The sequence below is a fragment of the Camelus ferus genome, chromosome 17 (assembly GCF_009834535.1).
Source record: "Camelus ferus isolate YT-003-E chromosome 17, BCGSAC_Cfer_1.0, whole genome shotgun sequence".
Lineage (NCBI taxonomy): Eukaryota > Metazoa > Chordata > Mammalia > Artiodactyla > Camelidae > Camelus > Camelus ferus.
In genome coordinates, this window is record NC_045712.1 from 10,217,106 (window position 1) to 10,240,340 (window position 23,235).

Below are 23,235 nucleotides of genomic sequence, written 5' to 3' on the forward strand. Positions count from 1 at the left end.
CCCTTAGATTTGCAGATACTCAGCTCGATTTAACCTAACAGAGCATGAAGCAACCTCCTCTGTAACCAATCCGTTACTGCTCACATCATGTTCTTGGTTCTTGTCCTGGAATTATTCCATGTAGTTCAACAACCAACAATCTGAGTAGTTATCAAGGACTAAAATATATTCGCTCTACCAGCTTACCTGGCAGAGGTTTAGCATTTGGGATCTGAGAGTGTTTGCATACATGAATACATGCTTTTATGTGTGCGTATTTTAATCCTCGAGCTCATTTCAGGGTGCCAAAATTATTTAAAGGATCAGTAACAGAAGCTGAATTTTGCAGGCTGTTAAGTTCTGTCTACAGAGAGGTGAGCATGCCTTTTCATAATAACTGGCCATTGACATTTACCCAGTGAAGTCACTAAGCTAAACATCGCGCTTGGTTTGAAGACTAGCCAATCCACAAGGAACAAAGAAATCTCTTGCTGTATTTTAAAGGGCTATTGAGAGTTTTATAGTAAATATTTCACCTCTCCCTATTTCATGTGGTTTTCCCTCTGTGTTTTCCTAACATTGAAATTAATGTGTGTCTTAAACCATGAGCAGTGCTGCCTTATGCATCCGTGAGAATCAGAGTTTTCATAATAATAGCTTGTAACACATGCCAGTTGTAATCCTCAGGGACCCTTTACATGTGCTGTGTCATTTGCCTTTCCCACCTCCCCGAGGTGCTAGAAGGGAAATTGTTTGGTTCTCGGATGATAAGACTGAGGCCCTCCCAAAGAGGTAAAAAAAACATGGTCTGAGGGAACAGGGCAAATGCCCTCCAGTTGGCACTTACCCAGAGTAGGATTTACAGAGAATGAATTATTTGTTCATTGATGTAACGCCAGCACAAGTGGACACTCACATATTTGTCGAATACATTGTAAAGAGCTACCAAGGATCCAACTGGAAGGTTTGTATTTCATAATGGTGCCGTTTAATATGAATTACCTCACAGCATTTAAACAGTGCTGATACTTTCGGTAAACCGTCATCTCAAACCAACGTCTTTGTAGCCGCATCTCATAAAGGAGCTACAAGAATAGCATTACAGCTATATTGTCACTCAAAAAAAGTCACAAAAATAGTATGATAAATGCTTGGGTGGAAGGAGGAGGAGATAGATGGTCCGCTCAGCTGAAATACAATTATCTTTTCCTTTGATAATTATGTAAGTTTAAAAAGCTAAGGTGCTAAAGTGTTCTTAGAAATAATGAATGTTACATATATGTCAATTTTAAAAATACATGCAGTATATTGTATATGTGTATTTACATGCAATATATTGTACATATGCAGTCAAGTTATATCAACTTCACCTAACAAAACTGAAAAATGAAAGAAAAAAATTTTAAATGCAATTATCTTGAAATCTAGGAATGGATGAAAAGACTTCAAAAGATATTTCCTCAGTTGATTTTAGAAATCAAGTTTCTTTGTATGGTTCCTGCTTTTGAAATACTCAAGTTGACATCCTTGAAGACGCAGATCCTATATTTCAAAAGGGATAAGGCAAAGAAACTTGTAAAAGCAAATTGACCCATGCCAACTCTGTCTGTCCATCCCTCTATTTAGCCATCCATCTCTCATCTATTTGTCATCTGTTTTTTCAAACCATACCAGAAGCAGATGTCATTTGCCTTTCTGCCGTGTTACACATGCTTAAGAAGCCTAAGGAGGAGGTTTGAAGAGCTATCTTTACATTTTTCAGAAGGAAGAAATTGAATGGGAGACTCCCATTTTATAATTAAGTAGGCCTAATATTAATGTTTTGCAATACAGATTCATTGGGAAATTGACTAAGTTACCCAAACCTGTTGAATTGGCCACACATACTTAGAATTTTAAATGTACTAAGAACACATGTAGTATATGCAATGAGTACAGTTTACCTCTCAGCTAAAGTGGAGTCAAAAAGTATTTCATGGGTGTTGGACACCAACCCAGATTGTTTGTTCACTCCTTGGAGAGACCATCCAAACTATGACTCGATGCATGACCTCGGAAAGAGGGGGGCTCTGAGCGGTGGGGGGGGGTTCCCAACTATCTAGCTTTGAATCCTAGCAGCACCCCTCATGAGCTGAGTGGCCTTAAGCAACAGTCTACTCTAGTGTCCTAAGCTTCAGTCCTCTCACCTGTGAAGTGAGGTGACAACAGTAGCCCCTCACAGGGCTGTCCTGATTCAGTGAATTGATCTAGGTCATCCTCTTGGAACGGATAATTAACACCTCAGTGTTTCCCTTTGTGTTGTTATTGTCAGTGTTATTCCACAGCTCCCAGGAGGACTGTTATAAGATGCTCTCACTTATAAAAAGTAGTTGAGCATAAATCACTATAAGCATGGCATCAAAGGAGAATGCAGTAAAAATATTTAAAATGTGGAATGCCCTATTGGAAAACAATTATAAATTGGAGGCCCAGACAGATGCACAATAGTCCTGAAAACAGAAGTATCGTTGCATATTTACTCATGCAAAAACCAGAACAAACAAAAAAAGAACACCTAGGATGTTAGGACAGCATACTAACTTTGGCAGGGGTTCTGTATTCAAAGGCTTAATTTTAACATCATGACCATAACTTTCTCATGATTCATCCTTTGCTCCCTGTAATCATCCTTGATTCTCTCGTAAGCACCTTGCACTTTTTTTTTTTTTAACATGACTAGTTTTTCGTCACAACACTCTGCTGCTACAAATTCAAACTGTAGTTGTAAATTGGTGCCAGGGTGCATTTAAGCAGTTAGAATGCTGTAATTAAAGTCTGCTGTGTAAGTAACCTACTAGTGCATAAGGATAAGTGCGGAGGTAGAGAGCTGGGTCCTAAGTGTCTGTTTAATGATGGTTATTCATCTGTCCTCCAGTTGCCTCCCCTCCCCTTTATCAGATGTGGGAACCTTGGAACCTCCATGCTTATTAGCAGAGCCTGACCAATTTCAGCTCCCCTTTCTTGCATCTCATAACGATTTGGCTGTAGGTCGCCACACCCCTAATTTCCAGAGCAGTCTCAAACATTCACTCCCTTGGCTTTACAATTGTGTTGGTGCAAGAGTTTCTTCAAAGGATTCAGATATTGACAGAAGGGTGGAGCCATTCTCTCTGATGTTTGACCACACGGCAATCTCATTCTTCCTGGGCTCAAAAGAAATAAAGCAGAGCTTCCAGGTTATCAGAAGAGCAGGGAAGTAAAAGGAACTGGATGGGGAAGACCCAGAGACCTGATGATATTTTTTCCAAGATCATCTGGTAGAACGTTGTTATCTAAAGGCTTGGTTTTTTTGTTTGTTTGTTTTTTTTTTAGCATAGATTAATTCATTTAAAAATATTTATTGAATGTTCACTGTGTTCTAGGCACTACATAGGTACTGGGTGTCTAGTGGTGACTTAAACAGATCTCTGCCCATGTGGAGTTTTGAGTTTTAGGAGACTGATACATATTTCACAGATTGTATGCATTTAATACACAGTTCCCCGTTCACATTTTTCTCATTGTCTCAATAATGTTCTTTATAACTTTTGGAGGGTTTCCCCCCTTTTCTGATCCAGGATCCAATCCAGAATCACACATGGCATTTAGTTGTCCTGCCTCTATGATCTCCATAATGGGAAACAAATATCCAGTCTTTCTTTGGCTTTTCTTACACGGGTATTTTTTAAGAGTATAGGCCACTTGCCTTGCAGAATGTCTCTCCATGTGTGAAATGTGGATTTATCTAATTCAGTGGTTCTAGATATGTATCGTGTTGGCCATGTCTCAACATCATCTGGGAACTCAGTGAAAACACAGAGATCCACCAACCTGTCTTTTTTCATCGTCTCCTGTCTCAGTGAGTCTGAGTTCTTTACTAGCTTTCTGGGTTACTCTGCCACACACAAAGTTTCAGAGCCATGCATCTAATACAACTTCCTCATTTCTTTGTGGCAAGTATATTACATGAGTGATGTTACGTCCTCCTCAGTGCATCCCCCAAGGAGGCTTGGCGATGTCAGTAGGCTGTGGTTTTGGTTGAGGTGGTATCTGTCAGATTTTTCTTCATCTTTTCCCCCTTTGTAATTAATAATTTGACTGGAGTCAGTGCTTTGAGGCTGTTTGACCATCCTGTTTCCCAGTAGTCTTTGACTCAATGGTCTTGGCCTCCAGGGGCAAGTAGTACTATGGTTAGTACTGTTGTATATGGTGATTATAAATGGTGATCCACTAATTCTGTCACCTTCAGCATTTCTTAGTATTCATCAAGAATAATTTTCCCTACTACTCAGCCATAAAAAAGAATAAAATAATGCCATTTTGCAGCAACATGGATGGACCTGAAAATTGTCATTCTAAGTCAAGTAAGCCAGAAAGAGAAGAAAAAAAAAACCATATGATATCACTTATATGTGGAATCTTAAAAAAAAAAAGACACAAATGAACTTATTTACAAAACAGAAACAGACTCAGACGTAGAAAACAAACTTATGGTTACCAAGGAGGCAGGGGGTGGAAAGGGATAAATTGGGAGTTCAAGATTTGCAGATACTAACTACTGTATATAAAATAGATAGACAGGTTCGTACTGTATAGCACAGGGAACTATAGTCAATATCTTATAGTGACCCAAAATGAAAAAGAATATGAAAAGGAATATATGTATGTAGATGTATGACTGAAACATTATGCTGTGCACCAGAAATTGACACAACATTGTAAACTGACTATACTATACTATGCTAAAAAATAAATAAATAAATAAGTCCGAAAGAAAAAAGAAAAAAAAGAATAATTTTCCCTTTTTCTCCATCCATGCCTTTTAAAAATATTTTTTAATATCAGGATGGACTCATGGTTTTTGTTTTTTGTTTTTGTTTTTTTTTTTTACTCAATGTATTGCAGTCTCTTCTCTCATTCATTTGGATGCTCCTCTAAGTGTTCCCGCTGCCAGCGTCTTGAAATCAACCATTTTTCCTTTCATTGGAGAATGGTATCTAGAAATCAAGGCCTGGTTTCTATTTAAACTAGTGGGAACTTTATCCCAAGAACAAAAGTGTGTGTCCACCTAAAAATGACATAAACGTTGCACGAACGGTACCTGGGTTGCACCTTGGGAAAAGATGATCTGGTTCCTTTTCCCTTCTTCCTCATTTCCATATCTGTATATTCATTGGTATTATCCTCCTACAAGCAAACACTAATTCACCGGCTACAAACTTTCCCTCTCTCTTTCCTCCTATCTTCATTGTGATCAAGTTTCTGAGAAGCGGTCTGTCCAGATACTTTGGTCAGACTGCTTATGTCTCTGAAACTAGGATCCACACCCACAGAAACACCTGGACTTGTTTGCTTTGTTTTGTAATGCTTTTTACTTTTTCAAAGCACCTTTATAGCTCATTTTTCTTTTTGTCCTCAAAACTCCATGAAGCTGTGGGACAGATACGTAACTGTCCTTTTCCATTTTTAGAAATTGAAGCCAGAAAAGTGAAAGCCTTTTTGACAAGTTTGCATATATAGTCCTGGCTCCCCAGGTACGATGCTAACAGTTCCCATGGCTGAGGAACTGTGGGCTTATGTTCTCATGGTTCACAAAGATGGGATTTCTTATTTTGAGTTGAAAATTGAGGCAAATCAGCTGGATAGTAGATCAAGAGACATAAGAAGAATTTCCTTTAAAAAAAAGGAAAGATAAAAATACTCCCATAAGTTTTCGAATTCACTGCCCTTTTAGTTGATAGTCTACAAGTGTTTTGAGCTCCCATTGTGTGCCAGGCAGTGTTCTAGGTCCTGGAGATGTAGCTAGGGCCCAAATATATAAAAACCCATGCCCTAAGGATCTTACCTGTTAGAGGTGATGGTGGGTAGGGAGAAAGACAATAAAGAAGATAAATAAGGTTATACTGCATTAGAAGTATAGTTGCATAGGTTGCTCACTGCCCAACTCTGTGCCCAGTGGTACCATGGAGATCTTGGACTTATGCAACTCAGGATGAAACTGGCATTAAGTAAAATGGGAAAGGCTAAGGGAAGATCAAGAGTTCTGTTTTTTTTCCCCTTAACTTCATATGGAAGTCTACATGTAGAAAAGTGTATGTAATGTGAGTGTGCAGCTCAGTGAACTTGCACAAATTGAACACATCTGTGCAACTAGCATCACTATCAAGGAAACAAAACATTACCAGCACTGCAGAAGCCCTTCACATGTTCTCTTCCAGTCGTTAATTCCCCCACTACCATGACTTTTTTTTTTATTGAAATACAGTTAGTTACAATGTGTCAATTTCTGGTGTACAGCATGATGTTTCAGTCATACGTATACATACATATATTCATTTTCATATTCTTTTTCATTATAGGTTCTTACAAGATATTGAACATAGTTCCCTGTGCTGTACAGAAGAAACTTGTTTATCTATGATGACTTTTAATAGCATTTATTAGTTTGGGCTGACTTTGTATTTTATATAACTGAAGTCATACAGTATGTGTTTTCATGTCTGGCTTCTTTTGCTCAAATTTTATTTTTGAGATTCATTCATGTTGTTGTGTGTAGTTGCAGCCAGCTTATTCATTTTCCCTGCTGAATCATAGTCCAGAGTATGAATATGCCACAGTTCATTTACATAAATGGGCATTTGGGTAGCTTGCAGTATTTGGTTTTTACAAATAGTGCTGTCATGAGGATCTTAGTTTCTGTCCTATAGTGGACATTTGTAAACATATCTGTTAGGTATATACCCAGGAGCAGAATTGCCGGGCCATGGTGTGTATGTGTTTTAAGCTTTAGTGGACCGTGCCAAAAAGTTGGTCCAGAACTAACTTAAATTGATCCACCAGCAGTGTATGGATGGCGTGCTGTTTTGCTGTGTTAAGTAAAATATCTGCTTCATACAATGCAGTCAGTTATACTACCATACATGGCAAAGAACTGCACCAAAATATTATTTGGAGACAATTTCACCATGTGCCTAGAAAATGAAAATAAATTAGCTAAAACTTACTGGCATTATTGGCTTTGGTGAAGAAATTGAATACAAGTTAAAACACTAAAAAAAAAACCTACATAATGATAACCAAATTAATAGATTGAAAAAGTTGCCCATTTATGTAGGAAAACATGTAATACTGATTATTAATCCTAACACAGGATGTGTGTATATCATAAAACTTTATGATCGCTGTAAAGCAGTTTCAGTGGAGACATATTACGGTTCCAAAGAGGGAGGCAAATTATTATATCTTTTTTAAAACTTGACAAGATTATTTTAAAATTTCTTTTAAAAAATAAGCAAACAAGAATGTCAAAGATTATTATGGAAAGTTAAAGCCTTTATCGTACCAGATATTGAGACATTACAGTGGAACAGTGATTAAGTGTTATGGAACTACACAAAAATTGAACAGTATCTCAGAACAAAGTAGAGAACTGTGGCTATAATGATATATAAGAATGTAAAAAGCTGGGGGGAGGGTATATAGCTCAGTGGTAGAGAGCATGCTTAGCATGCATGAGGTCCTGGGTTTGATCCCCCATACCTCCTCTAAAAATAAATAACTAAACCTAATTACCTCCCCACCCACAAAACAAAACAAGCAAACAAAAATGTAAGAAGCAATATGGTAAACTTCAGTGCAGGGAAAATAACACTGAGAGTCTTTGGGGGCTAGACTTCATGATAAATGCTTCGTATTTATACTTCATTTAATGTTCTAAACAACTGAGTAAATTCAACATTACCATTACCCATTTTGCAGAGGAGGAACTGAGTGAGTTTCAGAAAAAAAATTCCTTGCTTGAAGCCCCATAGATTCTTCCAGTTTGAGAGGCCTGTGTCCAATCAGACTTCACAAGAAAAGGAGAACACATTCGAGGAGAATGGCTTGAAGGACACAATTTCTACCCCACAGACAAGACAAAGCTTTAATATTGACAGCTCAGATGACACATACGTTTTCAGTAGGGGGAGAGATAAATTAGGAGTTTGGGATTAGCAGATACAAACTACTGTATATACAACAGGTAAACAACAAGGTCCTACTGTATAGCACAAGGAACTATATTCAGTAGCTTGTAATAACCTATAATGAAAAAGAAAATGTGTATATGAATAACTGAATCACTGTGCTGTACCCTGAAACTAACACAACATTGTAAGTCAACTGTACTTCAATTTAAAAGAAAAAAAAAAAGAAGTTCTCAAATAGGTAAGCAAACAAAGAGTTGTTTCACTCACAGGCAATAGCTAATAACAGGCAATTACAAGAAAAATACTCAAATTGGTTACTAATCAAAGAATTGCAAATTGAAACAATTTTACAGCATGATTTTGTACCTTTCTAATTTGCAAAATGATTTTATTGATTTGATGTGGTTTATAAAAATATATACATTTCCCTAAGATGAAAAATATCAGTAAGCATGTATTTTGATCCTTCATCTTGATCTGAGGGATGGTTATATGAGTGTATACATACGTCAGAATTCATCGAGCTGCACACTAAGATTTGTGCCTTTTACTGTACATATGTCAATAAAAAGGAAAAAATACTAAAATTGTTGAGCAATGAAATCAGAGTTATTTGTAAGTGAGAAGATAAAGGTGGAAATAATTAGATGCTGCCAAAGTTCAGGTTAATATAAAACATTCAGCCTGGTCAGTATAAAGCATTTAGCCTGCAAATTTGACATTCAGCTTCTCTTAAGACCCAAAGCAAAGAGGGAGTTATGGTCACTTACATAATGTATAGTGGTCATTAAGGTTAAAAACAAAGCAGCTGCTTCGAAGGAACACAGTCACCCCAGGTCCTAAAAATCAGAAACTTCCCCCACAGGTCCTCGTAAAGGGATATTATGTGATGTAATGAACCATGTCCTCGACAGCACACCTAGAGTTATTAAAATAATGAGTTTCTGAGGGTTGTTTCTTACACTGTTTGTCAGCATAAGGGTGGGTAGCGGGAGGGGTGCCAGGACACTGTTCCAAAGAAGCAATTTTACCTGGGACAGACCTTCTGGCTCAGTTTCTGATGATTTAGCTTACTCCAAACTTAGAGACTCTAGAGCAGCGATTCTCAATTGGAATTCCAAACGGAACCCTTTGGAAATGCCTGGAGACATTTCTGGTTGTCGTAACTGGCTGGGAGGCCTCTACTGGAATCTGGTGAGCAGAGGCCAGGGATGCTGCTTAACACCCTAGAAAGCAAAGGACAGCCCCCCGCCCAATAAGGAATTCTCAGGCTCAAAATGTCAACTCTGCTGAGGTTGCAAAACCCTGATCTGGAAGAACGAATGAGCAATATTCGTTAAGAACACCCTCCATGAACATTGCCTCTCACAACTAACTTGGATGAAAAAGGAGAAAGTACTGGTTTATTGATGCATGGAGTGGGGGATGCAGGTGTGGTCATTATGACCTGGCTTTCTAAGGGCGTGATAACCCCTAGAAAATAGGAAATAGCACAAGGAGGTATGTTTTTAAGGCCTAGCAAGGACTGCCTCGTTAGATGGGAGGTCGGTGTTAAGTGTTGATGTGGCCAGCCCACCAGCTTATTTGTGGATGAACTAGTCGGCCCACAGCTCCGGGCCTCCCTGGCCTGGCGGAGGCCTCCCTCCGTGCGGCCCGTGTGCACAGGAGGAATTTGAGAGGCCCCAGGGAGCTGCATCCACGCACTCACTTGTGTCCTTATCGCACTGCCTCTTCGCACTGTTTGCAGGCTTGGCAGTAAACGAAGGTGAGCGCATCTAAGCAGCGCCCAAGGCATCTTCCGTGACAATTTTTTGAATTTTAACCAGACTTGGAACTCTGGCCCAGCTCAGCAGTGGATACAGTTGTTAAGAATCCAATGTTAAGAAGCCCCTTTCTGTTCATCTGTGCATTGATTCCCTCTGGTTCACATCTTCCCAGTGCCATCCCCAGAGAGAGCACGCTTTCTTCCCTTAGTTCTAATTTGGAAAACCCTTGGGAAGATCTTTGGACCATCTCCCATCACTTGCCCACAGAAGGACGATTGTATTTCCATTAGATGCAGCAAGGAAAGAAGCAATTCTCCCGAAGAATGGGATATTCTGCTCAGAAAAGGGGGGCAGGGTACAAGGCAGTCAAGACAAACAGATATGCAACACTCCAGGAAAATACGTTAATTTTTAACAAACTTTTAAAAAATTGAAGTATAGTTGGTTTATAGTGCTTCAGGTATACAGCAACGTGGTTCAGTTACACACACATATATTCTTTTGCAGATTCTTTTCCATCATAGGTTATTACAAGGTATTGAATATAGTTCCCTGTGCTACACAGTAGGTCCTTGTTGGTTATCTGTTTCATATATAGTAGCGTGTATGTGTTAACCCCAAATTCCCAATTTATTCTTTAACAAACTTTTTATTTTGAAATAATTTCAGACTTACGGAAGAGTTGCAAGAATAGGACACACACACAAAAAATGCCAGTATGTCTATCAAACCAAATTCACCAGTCGTTGACATATTGACACATTTGTACTCCTGGTGCTTTTTCTCTCTCTCTCTTCCCCCCTCCCTTGAAATTTTTTTCTGAACCATTTGAGAATAAGTTACACTGTTTACTCCTAAATATTTCATGGTATATTTCTTGGGATCAAGGACATCTCTTATGTAACCATGTTAACAATGATCACATTCAGAACATTTAACATTGAATCTATCCCATTGCCTGCCATGCAATTCAATTGTACTAATGACGCCTTTATAACAACTTTATTTCTTGAGCCAGGATAACACACTGCATTTAGTTGTTATGATTCTTTAGTCTCCTTGGCTTTCAAACAGTTCCTCAGCCTTCCTTTGGCATTCACCACATTGACATTTGCGAGGAGGATGGGCCAGATGTTTGTCTGAAGCTTCCTCATGATTAGATCGAGTGATGTAATTTTACAGGAATACTGCCCAGCGGTGTGCTGGAGCTGGTTAGTACCAGCTGTGAGAGCCAATTCTCACATCTCTTCCCGACTCCTTGTTCTGGGATGTCATATTCGTAGCTTGAAGTCAGCCATGGTGGGAATATTCATACCACGGAAATCAGCAAATGCTGCAAACCGGGGCTCGTACCCCCTCCCCCGCTTCTGGTGGTGAAACATTTACATTTACCAGCACAGCGCTGTGTACAGGTGAGGTTGTATCCTTCTCAATATATATCATCCGGAGACACATGACGGTGCTCTTCCCCGTCACTGGTGGTACCTCATTCCTTCGTTAAAATGGTTATCTGTCAGGTTTCACTGTTGAAGAGTTACCGTTTTCCCCGTTGTAATTAATTGTCCCCTCTGGAGATAGCCTCTGTGATTATGTAAATATTTGGTCTTGTTTCTCACCTATCTTCCAGCAGTTTTTATTTATTGAAGATGATTACCTAAATCAATTAGTACTATGATTGTTGCAGATGGTGATTTTTTTCTCTTTCATATCTTCTACATTTATTTGTTGATGTTTTACAAGTTATTATTATTATTATTTTTGGTAGACTTAACCCTAAAGTGGATGTTTGGTAATAGACTTAGAAACACACTGAGGTTTCTCAACATTTTGTCAAGTGGTTCTCAATACTAAGTATTTGTGACTGAGCTATTAATTTCCATTGCTATAGTGCGGAATAATTTCCATGGAGTACCATCTCGATACAGAAAATGCAGAATGGGTCTTCAGAAAATGGTTTTCCCGTTTTACTGGAGTGTGTATGTTTGATGGGGACATACTGTTCCACCAACAGTGGAGGTGGCATTTGGAGTCACTTTCCTGGTCTTAACTTGATCGCAGTTTTTACCAAAAGCACACCTTTGGAAGATTCATGGTGAGATTTGCACTGGAGTCCTAGCGAGTTAAGTGGTGCGTGGTGAGTGAGAAGGGTCCAGAGTCAGCCTCTGCTGTGGGACTGGGTAGTGTGCTTCGTGTTCCCGATCCTCAGTGCCATCATCTGTACAATCATAGGAGTCATGGTTTCACTAAGTGCCCTTTCAAGTTCTAAAACTTTTACTCTGTTCTCCTACTTGGGAATCAAAACCTAGAGTTTACCTCATTAGCATGACGTTTTGGTCAACTGGACCAACAGCCAGGGACAGAAATAAGATGTCCTGTGTGGAGCCTGAACCCACTGTCCTGGGATTGAACCCATAATCCACTTTCCGTTAGCTGGGAGGGTGTAGCGCCAGAACCTGACATTGTTTCATGTTACCTCTGTGCATCTGGCCACATCATCTGACTCACTTCTCCACTTCTCTGTTTATCCTTGACAGTTATGGAAACCCACTGAAGGATCCTGTTGCCTCTGCCTTTGAGGTGATCCCTTTCTCGAGTGTTAGTTTGCCTGGTACCTATAAGGTTACCTCTGTTGCCATGGTTGTAAGTCAAAGAAATGTTCTATCCTTGAGCAGACCGCCGTTTCTAAAGGACTTTTACCCTTCAGGCATGAAATTCTGGAGTCCTGTACAAGTCTTAATTAAATTTTACCCTACTGAAATCACTGAGAACCAGGCAAAATAGTATTTTTCTTGGTTGATCCATTGTTCGGTGAACTCCACACACCCAAGTTAAGTAACCTGAACAATCAGTGTTAAAACTTAAAATATGTTGCCTTGGGTTTCCAGAACAGTGGTTAACTGAAAGGTGAGGTGGGGGCTGAGATGTATCAAGGAATGTGGGGCTCTGCCAACGTGCATTTCACTCTCTTCCTGGAACGAGATTTTCAAAGGCCCTTCCCCTCCACCCCATCATCACCTTCTTCCATCAGAACTGTGTTGGGGCCACTTGTGTAGGTGAAAAAGTCCACAAGTGAGTTTCATATCTGCCTTGCCATTCCTCTGGAGCTGCCCGAGCTGGGTACCTTTTCAGGCTTTGGCTCCTCACTTCAGCATATTTAATATTTAATAACCCTTCTAAGGTAGAGAATTATCTGGCAGCTTCCTTAAGAGTATCTGTTCGAGGTCTTGTTATCTGCTGAACTTCCATTGACGAAATTGAAAAGTTGGTATCTAAAATATTGTTTGAATGGCTCAGCTAAGGTTCTGAGGAGGCAAAGGGGTCACGGGGTGTCAGGCAAGTTGGCAATCATTTTCAACATATTTTATTCATCTGGAGTTTCTCTTTAATATTTGAACTAACCCTCTTTTTCTCTTCTCCCCGATTTTAAGACAAATTTGACTGTAACTTTGAATTCAGGTCTCATTTCAAAGCTCAAAGATGTTTTTGAGTTCCATCTCTGAGCCCCCTCCCACTGTGTGAGTTTTGGGGTTTTCTGTTTTTGGGGTTTTTCTCTTTGCTTTGAAGGTAAGGAGTTTAACCTTGCTAAAATTTAATCTTGATCATCACCAACCTCACCTGTTGGATTAACTTCTTCATCATCTTTCACCAGATTAGGAAACTGCTGTCTCTTGCCTGAAAGACAGAGGGCAATTGATTTCTGCAATCAACCTGGCTTCTCTTTGATTTTGTAATCTGTTTCTAGAGATTATAGGCGAGCTTTGAATTCCAAGGCTCTCGGCCTGTCAGCTTTTGAAGCAAAAAACTTTGAAGCAGATCCACTGCCTCAGGTTTCAGAAGGGAGACTTAGGTATTAGAGGATGAAATTAATTTGTTTTCATTTTGTAATAGAAGGGAAACACAGATAATTATCACTGCTGATACTATAATGTCCCAGGTTTGGAGTTTATTTTATTTTATGGCTTCTAAAAGAATTATTGTTTTAAGGGGTTTTTTTGTTTGTTTGTTTGTTTGTTTGTTTGAGAAGCCCAATCAAATCACTTGGAAACTAGAGAGACATCCACAAACCTTCCAGAAATTCTCGCTGAGCTAACTCCTTCTATAAGCCTAAGTGTGTGTTTACTTCAAAACTATTTAATTATTCACCACTGATGCACTTGGTATAACTTGAAAACTCTCCAGCCCAGATGCAACAGGTAGAAAGAAGAAAAAAACCAGTGCAGAGTCGTTTCCAGACCTATGAGTTCCATGTTCTTAAGCACCGTATGCTTTCAACTACTAATTATGCAAGATTTACCCAAGGCGGGGGTTAGATGCAATTGTTTTAACATGTTTTAATGCTTACAAATGAGCATCTCACCAAAAAAAAAAATTCTTTTTAATAAAGACCCAGCTATACACTCAATGTTGTTATTTGTCACATAAGGCAGTAATAGTATTTACACATATCATCACATTTAACAAAATAAATGAAGGTGCACGTGAGTGTCCTTAAAGAGGCAGTACTCCCACACACTTATCTCTACTAGGCAACTGAAGAAGTTTTGTTATTAGTCACAACCTAAAACTCCTACTTTTCTTTGGGATGTTAAAGGATAAAAAATAAAATAACCGAAAAATGATAAGTTAAAGTTCATCAAACTTCAAAATAAAGCAACAGAATTTTGGTCTCTTAAGCATTTGCTGTAACTGATTCTTAAGGCTTTACATTTTCTCTGTAACAGTACAAATATTCATTCAATAATGTGTCATTGAGGCAAAAGCAGGTTTACATTTTTTATAATATTTGAATTGTGTGTGTACCAAAATCACTGTGCTATGACACAGAGAAAAAAATGTTCAAATAATAATTCAAAGGAAAACACTGAACAAACTAATCTAAGAAAATCAAAGCTTAAAAATGAACTTGTAGAGATAAAAATCATTCCCTTAGAAGCTGTCTGAATTTTCAATTTCAAAGTCATCAGTGCCCCTTCCAGAATACTGCTTTCGAAACAAATTCCCACAGCTAATTAAAGCACACACGTGCGCGCACACACACACACACACACACACACACACACACACACACACGCTGTGGCTTTCCCTTAACCCTGGCTGTGTCTCTCCACGCCCCCCTCCCTTTCCTCTGCAATGGTATGATCTGCATTTGCTCGTAAAGTGGAGGTGCCAAGCCGTGACAGCTTCCCCAACTCCACAGCCGTTTGCTACGACCTAGGGCAGCCTGTGTTCAGTGATGCTTTCTATTTCCACCGACAGGGGCAAATCGAAGTAGACAGCGAAACTGTCTTCAGGTTAGCAGCGCTTGTTCTGCAGGTAAGACTTGACCCGCTGCCTCTTACCCTCTCCCTTTGTTTGTTGGTTGTGATGAACTGCCTGCAACTCTTAAAACTTTTGCACGGGCCAGTGGCTGACGGCTTTTTTTTTTTTTTTTAATTGAAGTATAGTCGGTGTAGAATGCTATGTTAGTTTCCTACTCAGCCATAAACAAGAATAAAATAATGCCAGTTGCAGCGACATGGGTGGACCTGGAGATTGTCAGACTAAGTGAAGTAAGCCAGAAAGAAAATAAATATACCATATCATGGCTTTTTAAAGCTGCCTGGTCGTTTGTCAGTGTAAAATGTGAGCCACTCTTTTCTGTTTTAGTCTAGTTTGCATGAACGGGAGTGTGATATTGTATGTCTCAGAGGAAAATGAAATTGAGGCTTCTCCAACGGAGAAGAGTTCAGACTGTACTCCTGGCCAAAAGCTCCGGGATGCTTGCATTTGGGAAGCGGCAGTTGTTACAACAGCTGTAATTTGCATTTAAGTTTAGTAACTTTTGTATAGTTTTCTTGAGGTTGAGTTAAAGAGCCCTTTAATTCTTAAAGGCACAAGTAGCTGAAAAACCAGCGTGTGCCATGCTGGTTTAAAAAAAAAAAATGGCATGTGCTGATTACCTGTGTCATGGTTTAAACAGTCTGTGTCCAGACTAAAAACTGTGCTGATCTGATGGACAAGACGTTATCATGGGATCTTCCAAACATAAAAGGAGAAATCATCAAACATGCTTCCTCCCCCCACCCCAGATTTGTCTCTTCTGTTAAAAACAAGAAATAGTTCATGGGTACTAGCGATTTCTTAAATGCCACATTCTTCTCCATGATCTTAGGGAAAGTGTTCCGTGTGAAAAAAAATTTCAAAACAAAACGCAGGCATTTTAAGAGGAGGAAATGATCAAGAGTAAAATTCCTTTACCTTCATTAACTTTACTGCAAATTGATCATCTGTCTTTGTTCTTTATTTCAGGAAGCCAAAGGGGATTACACCAGGTAATGGTTCCTTTTCTGATATTACTGTGCAAAATAACCCTAGCTGAATCTCTTAATGCTATTTTAAATAACAATGGATGCAGAATCAAAAGAAACTAGATCCCAAAGCAAGAGACTGAGGTCTCTTTCCTCTTCAAATAGAGACCTATTCTTTTTGTGAATGAATCCGGGAATGAAGCTTTCTTAGGATTTTCCAAGCCAGAGTGACAGCAAATCGTACTGAGAAGCCCCCCAAAGTTCTATTTTCTGTCATCTGTTAGCAAGATGAAGAAATCTATAAAAAGCTTTAGTAGCCTGTGCTGATTTTTTTTGCACTTATAATAATCCTGTGTTTGCAGAGTTATACCACAATCACAAAAAGATTAAATCCATCAGCTGCTTCGTTAAGGGATTAATAGGGGCTTTCTTTTTGCAGCTGCCCTGAAGGGGCCTCACCCTTCATACACTTGACCTAGCAGTTGTATTGTTGCCACCTAGACATCTAACTGCCTAACTGGCCAAATCATCAGAGAATGTTTATATTTGAATTCACCCTCTATCTGCTCCATTCTGTTCTTTTCATGCAATAGTTGCAGTTGGAATAGTAGAAAGGGTTAAGGGTGGAGGCAAGACCTCCAATTAGAAACAGCTCACGGGCCAAGGACCCATTGAAAGCCTCGCCTCCTCTGTGTTAATGTTCCACTCCGGGTAAACTTTACCTGTAGATTATTTACAGATCAGCTAGTACACATCGCTCCTCACCGCCCCCCCCCCCACCGTGCAGTCTTTGCATAATGTGCTCCTTAATGGACTGATAACCAAACAATACTTTACTAGCTTGAAAACTTTCAGTCACCGAGTCATGCACGCTTTGCTTCAGAAACTCTAGCCACTTTCCACGCCTGCACACAGTTTGGTAGAATGACGGAGGCGTCCACTTAACACATCATGATCCACCCACCACATTCTCCTGTTAGCTCTGTATGGTGCTATATTATTTTTTTTAATTTCTTAGGTTAGGAAGTAGGCTTTGAAGGAGTCAGAAAAACCAGTGAACACCAAACTTTTTAATTAAAAAGGAACTATCAGGGCATAAAAAAGAGGATAAATGAGTCTAGCTCATTAACATCAAGAACGGCTGTGTTCTCCACTGTTGTCTTTCCTGGAGGAGCCGTATTTCCTCAGATCAGATATGTGAGGAATGCGGTCCTCGCGCAGGGGGTGAGTCTGAAGTTGATTTATGAGGAAGGACTTCAGGACCGAAGCTCACACTCTGCCGTCTGTGGACTGCTAAACCTTCCTCCCCCACCTCCTCCCCGACTTCCTCCTGGTCAAGCATGTGATGGACAGACACTCTTGGAGCATCATTTCCTCATCAGGAAAATGGCACCTACTGCCTAGGTCTGTTGTCAGAGTAATTGTGTAGAAACATTGCTCAGAGTAGTGTCTGGTGTGTAGCAAGCTCTCTATGCATGTTGGCTGTTATTATTCACTGTTACAGTGTCATTAGTACCCTTATCCTTGTCATCATCCTGTCCCGTCTCTTGGCAACCTCCAAAGAGACTTTTGGGACTTGGGTGAGTCTGAAGAAGCTGTAATAACATGTCAGGGGAAAGAAGACGCAAGAAAAGTTAATTCTATAAACTTTCCTCAGGGAGGAACGCTTGCCTGTGGCAGAAGAAGGCTTAAAAGGGACAGTCCTTGGGTAATCCAGACCTGTTAGCCCTAAGCTTTCAAGGTTGATGAGTTAGTCTGGCCAAGCCCCAACCAGTCCTTAACTTCAGTTTGCTCCTGGCGGTTTCCTCAGTGATTATTAGAAAACTGTCTATTTTGAAACTGTCTAAACCACGCTGAGCAGTAGAAAGAACTTGCGACTGGGAATCAAGATACTAGCAGTGTGACGATGAATGAGCCATCTGTCTTTTCTCAGCCTTGCTTTCCTCATCTGTAAATTGGGACTAATGAAAATGTGACTTGGCAGGGTAGTTTTGAGGCTATGAGTGATGTTCAAGGACTTTGTAGATGACAGTTTGTTTTATGAGCCTTAGTTATTGCTGATGAGGGCGAAAGAAAGAACAGGAAATGCGAACTTTTGTCATTGGATACGAAGCAGAATTTTGGTTCATTGCCACCGCTCGTTCCCTCTCTGATCTACCTCCTCCCCTGGATGGAAAGGATATATTTTTTTCTCCAAAGTTTTGTTATGAAACTAATTTAAGAAAATCAAGCAAAATACAACGTGGCAATGTTGCCTAGTGTTTGGGGCAAAGACGCTCACTCAGACAGCCTCGCTCAAACCCCAGGCCTGCAGCTTATTACCTGTGTGACCTTGAACATGTTATTTAAACTCACCAAGCCTCAGTTTCCTCATCTGTAAAATGGGATGTATATTACTAGTATACACCCCCATAGAACTGTTACGGGGACTAAATGAATTAATGTTTACAAAGTGCCTAGAACAGTTCCTGTAGTTGCCACTTTCATATTCCATGAAATTGATGGACATGATCTGCCTCTCCCCTTTTGTCTTAAAAATGAATTGTTTCCCTTGGCCAATATAAACAATGCTGTGATGACCATCTTTGTGTAGCTGGGGCTGGGGTTATCTGTGATTATTTTCTTAAGTGATATGTCTCAGCTGGAGAACAAGCAAAGGGAGATTCCTCAAAGGAGGTAAAGTCCAAAGTGCTGGAATGGAATTTATGCATTCTTGATACCACTAAATGAAAATTATACAAAGTTTACAGCTTCATCCAATAACATTTACTGAAGGCCTAAAATGGGTCAGTGCCAGTCTAGGCACCAGGGCTTGCCTTTCCAGAGAATCTGGCTTTCTGTCAAGGGCTCCCACGGTGGCAGTTCTGAATTCCACTTTTCTGTTGGTCTGCATGGTGGTTGCTGCTCTTGGCTTTTAGAACTTCACTGAGTTTACTCCCTGAGGTTTAAACGTGGACCAAAAAAAGATTCCCAGATGCTACCCTCCTAGACTAGGGCAATGTGGCTTTTTTAATTAAAACAGTGATTGAAACACCTAATTCTTAAAGCTGCTCTGGTCCTCCCACTCCTTGTGAATGTCTCCTTCTTTCTCAAATTTCAAATTTCCAAAGCTGAACCCAGCAGCATCCCAGCCCCCTGACTAACTCCTCCTCCTCTGTCTCCCCTTGAATAACCACAGTCTCTCTTAAATCATCTCGCAGGATTTTCCCTCTTCCCTCCCATCCCTTTTCTCCATCTGTCAGACAGCTCCCTTCTTTCCTTCTCGTTATCAGAACCCTGACTTTCTCAGCCCTTATGCTTCTCTGCTCAGCCTCTAAAATACGTCTGTATGTATTGTTTGTTTGACTGCTTTCTACAGCATTACTTTGGTCTGTGCCTGATTTCATTTAATTCCCACCACAGTGGTTATCATCGCCACTTAGCAAATTAATAGATGGAAAATTTAGGCCCAAAGAGATGGTATCACATAGCCGGTGAGTCCTCAGATCTGTTCTGATTCCATCATTCACCACCACCTGCACGTAACCCCTTGTTATCTTCCTAGGACATAAATGTGGTCATTGGTGTTGACTTCCACACATCTCTTACAATTTCTCATCTTCCAAGACCCTAAGCTGGCATTCAAGGCCCCACTTAATCTGTTTCATACATTTTAACCTCCCATACTCTACTGTTCATACTCCTTAATATCTGTTCCTGCTTCTCTTCTCTTTTCTCCACATACCCTGTACTACTTTGCCTTCATGGCTTTGCTCAAACTCTTCTTCCTAGAATGCCTTTAAAAACAGCTATCCTCCCCTTCTTATTGTGCTTCCTGCCTCGTTTCCTTAAGAGTATTTTAAGTTAACCTTATCATAACCAGTAGGAAACCTTGCTCTCTGAAAGTTAATTAAAATAGTGGCGTGGGGAGTTCCATTTTCTTTAAATAGTTGACAGTCTGAATGTCCAAGTCAGCCCTTAAGCTGCAAAGATAACAAACCACTCGGGTAACACAACGCAGACAAACAGAGAATTCCTGAAAGCTGACACGGCAAGGGGGGTGCAAGGTTCTTATCACTGAGCCAGTCACAAATGAGTTTGTAAAAGCAAAGCATTTTCTTTTCTTTTCTTTCTTGTTTTTGTTTTTTTGAAGATCCTGAAAGGTGGAAGTTACCAAGAACTATGTGACTAGGGCACTTTGGCTTCTAAGGAAAAGTGAGTGACTAAAATTTACAATTCAGGGCTGGGTCAGAATGAGAGTAGATTATCACCCAGCTTCAAATGGGAGGGAATACTTCACAATTTACAGCTGCGCTACAAAAGGCAGCTGTTTCCCATGGGAAAGGAACTTCTCTGGATGCCTTGAGAGCAGTTAATGAAGGGAGGGGGAAAAAAAAACCCAAAGGCTTTAAAGAACCTCTTCCACGACTTCTTACACCTCTAGAGCACTTAAAGCTCTACAAGATCATCCCCTTAAATCAGTTACAATAATAAAAATAGCAGCTCCCCTGGGCTAGGTGCTGGGCTGAGACTGTCCTCACTCACATCAAGGGGGAGGCCATAGTGAAGATAAAAGCTTTGGAATTAAACTGCTTGGGTTCAAATCCAGGCCCAGGCACTTCCTGTATAACTGAGGGTAACTAATCTCTCTGGAGCTCAGCTTCTTTTTCTCTTATTACGTGGTGTTGTTATGCTTAATATGTTTACCCTTTCCTCCGATCCTGTGACAGTAGGCACTATGAATATCCCCATTTTACAGAGAGAGAAACTGAGCTTTGGAGAGAGTAAGCCGTTTACTGTCGCGGTCACATGGCTTGGACGGTGGCAGACTTAGGACCCAATGCCTAGTGCTCTTGACCGCTGTCAGGAGTCCCCTTTTTTCATATTCTGACACAAGCTTGTAAGAATCATCATCTTCCTTGCTGGCAGAACAAAGAAGGCTGACTCGACAGGAGTTTAATGTTTCTGTCTAATTTCAGGCTGGGGCCTTTAATGAATCAGCAAAACGCTTTTGTGAAAAGCCTGATGAGAAGGGACTTTTCTCGCTCCTGGTGTGATGACTCTATTTTAAGGCTGGGCTTAAAGATACAGACAGGTGGTTTTGTGAATCAGTTCAGTGCGTTCATAGTTCATTTATTTTTAATGATTTGTCAATACTTCTAAGTGCCAGGCTGTTTTACATGCTTTACAAACATGAACTCATTCATGTCTTCTCCACGCATGAGGTTGGTGGAATATCATTCCCATGTTCTGAGTGTGCGATTAAGCAGCTTTGCGTAGATTTTATTTCTGTTGCCATGTTCTGGTTTAACATTTCCCCATGGCTTGGTCAGATGTTAAGCGTTGTTATGTTGAATAAACAAACAAGATCACAACTAATCGGGAACCATGGAGAAATAAGTGTAAGAAGTATGTGGTTAAAAGTTAAACAAGGTTCAAGTTTTTTTTTCAATTTATTTCCGAACTGCCCACGTGCATGGAGAATCTCCCAGAAGAAGACACATAGCAGTGTTTCCCACACTTACTTTTCCCTGATGGGGGAGCCTCTTGCCAGACCGGTGTTCTATGGACTTGACTTTGTGAAGCGTGGGTTTATTTATTTGCTGAAAGCTCAGTATTAAAATGCCTTTCAAAGATAAGCAGTTCTGGCAAGCGTTTTCTTTGTACTCCCTGCCAGATTCTTGCTCCCTGTGATTTTCATTCCAGTAAATCTTAGAAAGGGTAAACATTCATCAAGTTCTGAACTTGCTTTTTCTGAAGAGCCCTGAATTTGGAAAGTATCATCCATCCCGTACAGTGGACGCCTTTTCATCTGCTCTATGCACAGAATGTCAGGTCTGCCTGATGTTATGTTATGCATATGAACCTTCATTTCAACAGCTTAGTTCATAACTAAGGGATGATGCATTCATCACAGTTCAGGTGGACAAGACCGGACCTACAGTCCCTGGGTCTCCTCGACAATCTCAGATTTACCATTTTGACTTACCCTTGTGTAAGGGGTCCTCCATGGTTCCTTGCTGTCCTTGGGAGAAGGCAGTGAGGACAGCAGGCAGTGGACTCTACCATGTTAAGTGGTGTTATCGGTGGAGTGGCTCTGAGTCTAATATTAGTCACTTGAGGAGATAGCTTACGAGTGAGAAGGCAGGAAATGAGCCCTCGGTCAGCTGTGCCCTTGGCATATCTTGCCTTTTTCTCATTTCTCAACCTTACTCATTCTTGAAGATTTAATGCCTAGCACCTACAGCGTGCAGGGAGCCGGACCAGGCCAGGGACGGAGGCAGACTGCGTGTCCGGTCTTCCTTTTATTACTGAGCTGCGGCCATCCTCCATCCTTTGTAGGAGACACTGGGGAAAGGCACAAACTCTGGATTCGAACAGGCAGGCAGGAGGTTGAGCGAAGTCAGGCCCTCCTCATCTGCTAATGCTGTGACCTTAAGCCAGTTTCAAGCCATCGGAATCTCAGGTCCCCTTTAAGAGGTTTGTTGTGAGAATGGAATGAGACGGAGCACCTTGCAGGGGGCCTCGTACAGAGTGGAGACTTAACACTTGGGAGTTTGCTTCCTCTGGGCCCCGCCTAGGATGGTGAGATGCGTTTTGTTGTTGTTGTTGTTGTTGTTGTTTTACCACTTAGCCACTTTGAAGTGTACAGTTCAGTGGTATTAAGCACATTCGCATTGTTATGCAACCATCACCACATCAATCTCCAAGATTTTTCATCTTGCAAAACTGAAACTCTGTGTGCATTAAACAGTAACACCTCCCCTTTCCGCCCCCCTGCCTCTAAATCAGCCATCAGTCTCCTTTTTGTCTCTATGAATTTTGCCTATTCTGGGTGTCTTATATAAGTGAAACCATACAATATTTGTCTTTTTGTGACTGGCTTCTCTCACTTAGCATAAAGTCCTCAAGGTTCATCCACACTGCCGTGTGTCAGAATTTCCTGTAGTTTAAGGCTAATATTCCATAATCTGTAAATACCACTTTTGTTAATCCACTCATCCATGGGTGGGCATTTGGAGTACTTCCACTTTTTGGCTCTTATGAATAATGCTGATATGGAGACAAACAGGAAAATATCTCTCTGAGACCCCGATTTCAATTCTTTTTGAAAGAGAGATGCATTTTTAAGAAAAATCCTTGGCTTTCAGATACTTAGTTATTTATTCATACTTAATTATTCTACCATTCATTAGGGTGGGGTTGGGGTGAAGGCATCGGAACAGTAGGATGGTT

At 40.4% G+C, this 23,235-nt stretch overlaps 1 protein-coding gene across 5 annotated transcripts in view; it reads left to right on the top strand.

The window, feature by feature from the left end:
* Positions 1-23,235, top strand: part of FRMD4B (FERM domain containing 4B) — a 285,243-nt gene that overhangs the window by 204,696 nt on the left and 57,312 nt on the right. For all 5 annotated transcript variants that reach the window (XM_032458102.1, XM_032458100.1, XM_006192674.3 and 2 more), the window contains 2 exons: positions 14,990-15,046; positions 16,022-16,044. In XM_032458102.1, the coding sequence (XP_032313993.1) occupies positions 14,990-15,046; positions 16,022-16,044 (80 nt within the window). The remainder of the gene's footprint in view (positions 1-14,989; positions 15,047-16,021; positions 16,045-23,235) is intronic.